General features: G+C 39.3%; 1 protein-coding gene across 2 annotated transcripts; it reads left to right on the top strand.

Annotated features, from left to right (window-relative positions):
• Positions 1–290: 290 nt before the first annotated feature.
• Positions 291–6486, top strand: LOC132911534 (arrestin domain-containing protein 17-like). 2 transcript variants are annotated; one of them, XM_060968238.1, is made up of 8 exons: positions 291–890; positions 978–1093; positions 2404–2523; positions 2598–2812; positions 2993–3166; positions 3722–3895; positions 4523–4769; positions 5368–6486. In XM_060968238.1, exons 1-8 carry the CDS (start codon positions 835–837, stop codon positions 5520–5522), a joined length of 1257 nt encoding a protein of 418 aa, XP_060824221.1. In that variant the 5' UTR covers positions 291–834; the 3' UTR covers positions 5523–6486. The 2 variants fall into 2 exon arrangements, with proteins under 2 accessions (XP_060824221.1, XP_060824222.1); XM_060968239.1 differs by lacking the exon at positions 3722–3895 and having other exon boundaries at positions 292–890.
• The last annotated feature ends 904 nt before the right edge of the window (positions 6487–7390 follow it).

Here is a 7390-nt window from a genome sequence, read left to right as displayed (position 1 = left end):
CACAGTCCATTAAGCACACGTTCCAGAAATTCGTCAAAAGACCGACCCGGAGCGCAAAAGAATTAGCTGTCTTGTCCAATCTTTTTCGCGTGATATCTTCGCTGCGAGAGGAACGAGAGTGGTGCATCACGGGCGACGACAGAAAAGTGGCAGCGATGCGGCAGAATTTAAACGCTGCGAGTAGTCACTTGCTGGCCAGGTGATCCTCGAATGGTCGATACGGGTGCCCTTATTACCGCTGTCTGTCCTTAATTCAGAGTTACGCCACTGCGGCGTGCATTCTACCTGCGAGGAATTGCTTTCACAGCTCAATGAGAATCCTCCGATTACCCGAATCGGAGGAAGTGAAAGAGCAAAGGTTGTTCTCCGGTACGTGACAGAATGTCGCCACGATATTGGCGAACCGACTGACGCATGCGTCGCCGACGATTCGCCGCAATTTTGGAATCTTGTCAACAAACATCTCACTGTGCGCCCTTAACTCCTAACCCGAACTAGCCTTTCGCACGCTCGCAACTCTGTTTTTTTCCACGTCGTGGCGTGATCGTCTACCGTCTACGATATTCATCTGGTTGAAACGTTTAGTCGACAGGAATCTAGTGGAGAGATAATATCGATGGAGTATACGTACGTCTGCGCGAAGGGGATGAACGTTGTTTTCAAAGTGTAATCGTGTACAGTGAATAATATCTTATTAAAAGTGATTTTCTGAGATGCATTCATTTGTGTAGAGTGTAAGAGAATCTGTAACTCTGTTTATATTGATTTAGAGAAAGTTTGAATCGTCGATGAGTTGAAAATAATTTAAAGAGCTGCGTATACACGTGATACAAGATGGATGAGATAGAAGCTGAAACCGATCGGTCGATCGCTGCCACGCTTTCCAAAAGGTAGAACGCGAAGATAATTAAGTATGGTGAAATGAATCGTTTTACAAATTACTGTTTTTTTTTTTATATACGTTTCACTGCGGTTAGTATTGGCTTCCAACGTATCGAGGTCATTCTCGACCACCCTCAGAAGGTCTGTTACAGCGGAAATCAGATTTCAGGGAACGTACGCTTAGATCTGGATGAACCAACAAGTGCTTTAGGTAAGCTACCGCCAAGCCGATCTAAAAACGACATCTAATTTAATTCCGAAGAAAACTGAATCTCTATGACTTTAACTGTTGCGAAGCGCAAACTATTTCGACCGAAGCAAATATTTCGAACCACGCTTTCTGCAAAGAAAGTTGTTCTCGTCGAAAATGGCAGAGTATACTTTGAAATTCATCAGATATTCGTGAACAAACAAAAAGAGAGAGAGAGAGCAGATCGTCGCTGATATCGTTTGCAATGAGACATCGAAATTAATCTCAACGGAACCGACCGTCAGATAACTTCGCCAGAGAACGGGACAACTATAGTTTTAAGTTTCGCTGGTTGGTCGTGTCTGCCACGTTATCTTCTCTACTGCCTCCGATATATCGAAAGCCGACCCTGCGATAGATAGAGGGAACGCACCTCGCAGCAAGATATTCGATTGGCTCGTTGTAACGAGCCACGACTAACTTCATATTTATTTTCGCGATATTTACCTTTGTTGTCGCTTCGCAATCACAAAAATTTCTTCTCTGTTCGAGTCGAACGTGTGCCAAATGTGTCATCGATCGTGTTGCATAACGGGTGACCTAAAAGACTTTACTACCGCTCTGTATACGTCACCCAGACGATGTTACCACGTGATTCTGGTATTGCAGGAACGCTCGTAGAGTGGATAGATAGAACGCAGGAAGAGTTTCTCGTACGTTCACGACTGACTTTTCTTGTGCTGAAGAGATCGTTAAGCCGTGTCTAATACACTGTTCCTAGTAAAATACGAACATGTTTCTTGCACATTCTCTGCCTTTTCAATTTTTGCTAATTCCAGCTGTTACTTCATTGCGTCTAACGAGTATTTAAATAATTTCTTACTTGAATCTAGGAGTACGTAGCAAATAAAGAAACGTATCTAGTAACCATAGAAGCGTATATATTTGTATGGAAAAGTATTTGTCTTCTCATTATATTAGAATACATGTATTATAATTAGTAGCTCCCATTACTATCTTTCAACAAGGATTTTAGTTAATTTGCATATGAAATATCGTTTCTCCGAAATTTGAATTTAATCCAGTTTATCCTGTCGTCAATTATTCCATAATGAAGAAGAAGAAGTAGAGAAAGGAGAAGAAATTTATTACAAGACACGTATATTAAAAGTTAAGCGCTTCAGAAAATTTTCATTTCGTTTCTTATCGGCTGCAATATTTAGATGATTAAAGAGACAACGTTTCATATGCGCCAACCAAAATAGTACAGTACATTTAATGATGAACTTTTTGCCATAGTATCGTTGTAAGTTGATCCTTCCCGCACACAGGAATTAGACTTAAATGCAAGGGAGAAGCTCAGGTGTATTTTACCGATCGATCGGCTGGAATTCGACGTAAGTTCTCGGCGTTCGAGAATTATCTTCACGTGGAGACGTATCTTGCTGGCGGTAAGTACACGAGATGGTAGTGATTGGAACACGAGTACCAGGATGTTGGATTAACAGATTCTCGTCACGAGTAGATGGCAAAGAAAAGACTATGATAACTGGAGGCGTCTACCCGTTCAGCCTAACGTTACCGGAGAACTTGCCGTGCAGCTTCGAGGGCCGATACGGACGAGTACGGTACTCGATTAGGGCATTGTTGGACGTAACGACCATTTATCGGTTTTCCACCAATATTATTCCATTCACGGTGGCACCCATTCTTGACCTTAATCGCGATCCTCTCGCTCCCGTGAGTAGAAATCCAACAGCCAGCGATATTGCTTTTGCGATGTGATTTCGTTTCTCAGGCGCAACCAGACAGTGCGCTTTCGAATTAACGACTCGCTCTTGCGCTTCGTTAATGCCAGAGAACGTTCGGCCTAAGATCGACGCCGTTTAAAAATTTCAACGATATGAACGATCGTTTCAGTTGCCAATAAGTATCAAACAATCCAAGATGTATATTGGCCAAACGGAACCGATCAGCATGTCCATGACTGTTCCAGTTCGTGGTTACGTCCCTGGCCAGACTATACCGATTAAGATTGTCGTGGCGAATCCCACCACCGTCGTCGTTACGAAAATCAGAGTGGTTTTTAAAAAAGTATACTCTTTCTGTATAACTGTAACGTAGTTGGGGGATATTCTACCGTAGTTCTCGAACATTTCTTTATATTCCTTCGAAGAATACAGCTTTAAAAGTATGTATGCAAAGCACTGTCTTCAAAATTGTCAACATCAATTTCAATTTTCTTTTTTTTCTAAACAAATTTGTAAATGTTACCAAGACATGAGTAAAAATAAGATCCTATGAGTTTTTTATAAGGAGAAACTGCCAGAGAAAAAGAATACCAAAGAAACTGTGTAAGAGTACGTGTTACAAGAACAGTAGAATATCCTCTTAAATGTATCTCTTCTTTTTACGGCATGCTGCAAGTTATTTCCTTATTTTTGTAGTAAATATCGTAGTTAATAGCTTTATTTTAGACTTAGTACCAATTGCACTGTGAAAAAGTATTTTCGTCGAATTTTATTTGAAAGCAGCACCTTTTGACGCAGCATATTGCGGTAAAAGTATGTGGGTCATGCTCGAGATGTGTTTCTTTTATTACATTTTTATTCTCCCATCGGTTGTTTTAAATGATGCATATTTCCTTAGGTGGTGTCTTATCGTTCGACGGAAAAGTCGCGTAAGCACAAAGAAATCGTAGTAGAAGTAGAACAGCCCGTTAATAAAGACTCCGATACGTACGATGTCACGTTTGACGTTCCTGCAGTACCACCCACCGGGATGATCCACTGCAACATCATCGACGTTCTGTACACGCTTAAAGTGAGACTGTCTTAAATTTAGTACTGTCTGCATTCGACCGTAAAATCAAAATGAGCTAAGATTACAACTACTGAAAGAACCTAATTTCCATAGAAATTTATCTTGGTATTTTATACCATCAGAGAAACTATACGTAGTGTTCATTCCTACATTTCGCAAACCATTTCGTCGTGTCATTACGTAATCGTTGTTTCTAGTATCCAAATAAATAGTCGATCACGATTTGATTCGATAATAGTAAAAGTCTTATAATACCCTAAATTTTACTATCTTCTATGTTTCATTGTTAATCCTGCTATTCTTCTTTCAAGTTATTCAAATTTTGTACCGTGAAAAAGTCGTTCGAGTATGAGAAAAGTATAACAGAATCGTCCTCGTAACGCGGTTTATTTCTCTTTTCAATTTTTTACCAAAGTATCTCTTAAAATATAAAAATCCGACGCAGCGAGGTTTTCAATTCGTCGTTAACTTTCACAAATACAAGATTCTCTTCGGTCACTGGACACAATAAAAGAACTCTCATTAAAATTAATCAGATCGTTAAAAACGTAGCTTCAATACGTGTTCGCCAATGGTACGTGCAAACCAAGTACATACTACTTTTTCTTTACGCTCTTTATCCGAAAGGTCGAGGCCTGCGTAGACGTGAGCGAGTGGTACTACAGAATGTTTCAGAAGAACTTGAAACTGCGAACAAATATAGTAGTCGGCACTGTGCCACTTCAAAATTACGAAATCCCACAAAAAACAGCCGACGTGACGGAAGCTTTTTCATTTCATCCCCCGTGTACTATGGCTACGGAAGAATACGCCAACGACACGCCGCCGTTGAAAAACATCGAGAGAGAGGAAACTGCGAAACCAAGTTTGTCTTGTACGTACTGCCCCGTTACACAATATACAGCTGCTACATGTTAATTACCGGTATTTGCGGAAACTACCAGTTGGTTTACATTATTCTCCTGCTCAAGAGTGTAAATATCTCTGACCGGTTGGAAGCCACCGTAGCCACCTTGTCTTTCGCAATTAAAAGTTTCACTGAAATTCCGGCCAAACCTGTTGTCGCACGTCTAGCCACTGATCTTTGTATTTTAAATAATCGGTGACTGTTTCGGATCGATGCAAATGAAACGCGACATTTTGAAATCTCTATCGTAATGAAAATGAACGAACAGTTCTAATCTCAATTTCGTCAATTTCTGAAGAAAGAATTCTCGATAATTCCTTAAAAGTAGAATTGGGAAAGAATAGAACGAACCGAGGAGAAATCTCTTCCATCTTCGTTACGATCTAAAGAGAATATTTACAATCGAGAATTACAATAGAAAATTCTATTCGACAAACACTTACTTGCATCGCAACCTCATCCATTATCCACTAAAACCAACTCATTGCCAAGTTTCTCTATCCATTTATTTACCAAGTAGTTCTAGCGGGACTAGCAAAACTAAACTGTATGTTTCTTCCAACAGTGCCGCTGTACGAGAAAAGTCAAATATATCGATCCTCGAAACCGGACAGGGACGATCCCACGGGAGACGATGGTGACAGCGACGGAGAGGTCAAGCCATACTCGCCTATGTATCGCGTGTACACGTTCGAATCATCGCAGAAGAAGGACCGTTAGATAAGTGCTTGACTTCGTAACTAGAAAAAGAGAGGAAGAGGGAGAAGCTTGCTTAATTATTCGTTCAAGGATTCGCTGTTCGTTAGCGGTGTCCGCAACGGATCGCTCAAGATGAAGAAGAAAATTGTGATGCATCGTTGAAAGTAAAAAATAATTGTTCTTTCCAGAAATTGTATACATTTTAACCGAGGCGTGCACAAAAGTGTACGCGTGAATTTTACGTCCAATTCCGCGCTTTATCGATCGACCGATTGCCTTCGATTCTTGCCTTTGATTTTTTATTTCCTATATACGAAAGAAAAGAAGGGAAAAATAGTAAAAAAAAAAAGCATCATTAGAAACATCGAGTGAGATATGAAAATCCGTTGGGACCAACCTGTGCAGCTAATTAAATTCCTTAATCATGCGAGATAACTTGCGGGCAAAGTAATTCTATAATAATTGTCAGGCCGTGCAACATCGAATATCGTCGAAACGAAGTTTACGAGACAACTAAACACGTATTGCTTTAATGTTCAATGAAAACGTTCTCGATGAATTTCGTTGAAAAATTAATTGCCCGTCCTGTGTTCTTTCCCTCTCCCGATAGAAAAACATCAAGTGCATTAATATGAATTAATTTCATATAATGTATTTTTTGATAATTCAAAATTGTCTCATGTTTGTTCCACCAACGTTCTAAATTAAATGGGTTGATAGAAGCGTTGAGGAAGTGGTGTTTCTAAAGAGTCGCATCAGCGAAAAGAATCCTATATATGAAATGAAAAATACGCATTAATTGTGCAACGATATTAATAAACGTATTTTAAATAGTGAAAATTTAATCGAGTGCTTTAAATATAAATCAACCATAAATGGTAATATGAATATTCATAATAACGAAATACTCGGTGGAATCAATTTCAATATTAGCAAATGCGGAAGGACTAACCGGTAATAAAACGCAAATTTGCTGTTATTCTTATATACATTGAAAATCATCTTTAAAAACTTCTATCAACTTTAACACGATTGAAAAACCTGCGAGTTTTCTCGCTCTTTTCTCTCATCGGATAAATACTTTTACCTTTCATTAAAATGATATATGTGTGCTTTAAATAAACCGAGACGAATGCGTGAGAAATTGCTGAAAATCGAAAAATGTATTTGACGCATCGCGCGGCATTCATACGAATCATTAAACGGTACCAGCTTACCGTTTCGTAATCTTCTCAACGTATGTACGAGCGAACGGTCTCGTTCACGTCGCACGCTTGAATTAATGACGTTGTTAATGCGTGATTCAACAATAACGTGCATCGATCGTCGTGGAAATGCAATTACAGAGAGTGGCGGTTGGTACAGGTGGCGAATAAACGGTGTACAAGATCCGACGAGTAGAGAAAAAAAAAAAACGCAAATGAAAAATCGTATCTATTCGTTGTGCCGTGGGATTTACTCTGATCGTAGCTCGTATTCAACGGAATAAATAAAAATGCCGCGTTCGATGCTGCGAGTATAACTTGCCACCGAATTTGACAAATACCGAAGGTTACGAATGCTCTTTGTTACGCCTCTCTTTGCTCTATATTTTCTATTCGGGCTTCCTTCTTTCGCGAAATCGTGGAAAATTTATTAGTTTGTAATTTAATCGATACTTTATCGTTTACACGACAGAATAGAAAATATTTGGACGAGAAGATACTATGGGAGACAAGGAGATGATCGCAAAGAGATTAACAATTTAAGTTTTATTTAAACACTCGGAATAGTTACAAGAGTGACGCTTTAGAATTTATATTGTTATTAAAAAATAGTGCAAATTTTTACTCCACTGAAGAAATTCGTGAAAAAATCAACAAGAGAGACGCGTGAAATTGTGTCGGACA

Source organism: Bombus pascuorum, chromosome 10, assembly GCF_905332965.1.
Source record: "Bombus pascuorum chromosome 10, iyBomPasc1.1, whole genome shotgun sequence".
In the NCBI taxonomy this organism is placed as follows: Eukaryota; Metazoa; Arthropoda; class Insecta; order Hymenoptera; family Apidae; genus Bombus; species Bombus pascuorum.
The sequence above is the reverse complement of the archived record's forward strand: the minus strand, read 5'-3'. Positions and strand labels throughout refer to the sequence as shown.

What these genes read in the sequence shown, in the direction of transcription:
- LOC132911534 (XM_060968238.1), top strand. Translation starts at nt 835, where the DNA reads ATGGATGAGATAGAAGCTGAAACCGATCGGTCGATCGCTGCCACGCTT. An exon ending in GGAGACGTATCTTGCTGGCG is followed by an intron (nt 2,524 to 2,597) that starts GTAAGTACACGA and finishes CGTCACGAGTAG; the next exon opens with ATGGCAAAGAAAAGACTATG. An exon ending in TCAGAGTGGTTTTTAAAAAA is followed by an intron (nt 3,167 to 3,721) that starts GTATACTCTTTC and finishes ATATTTCCTTAG; the next exon opens with GTGGTGTCTTATCGTTCGAC.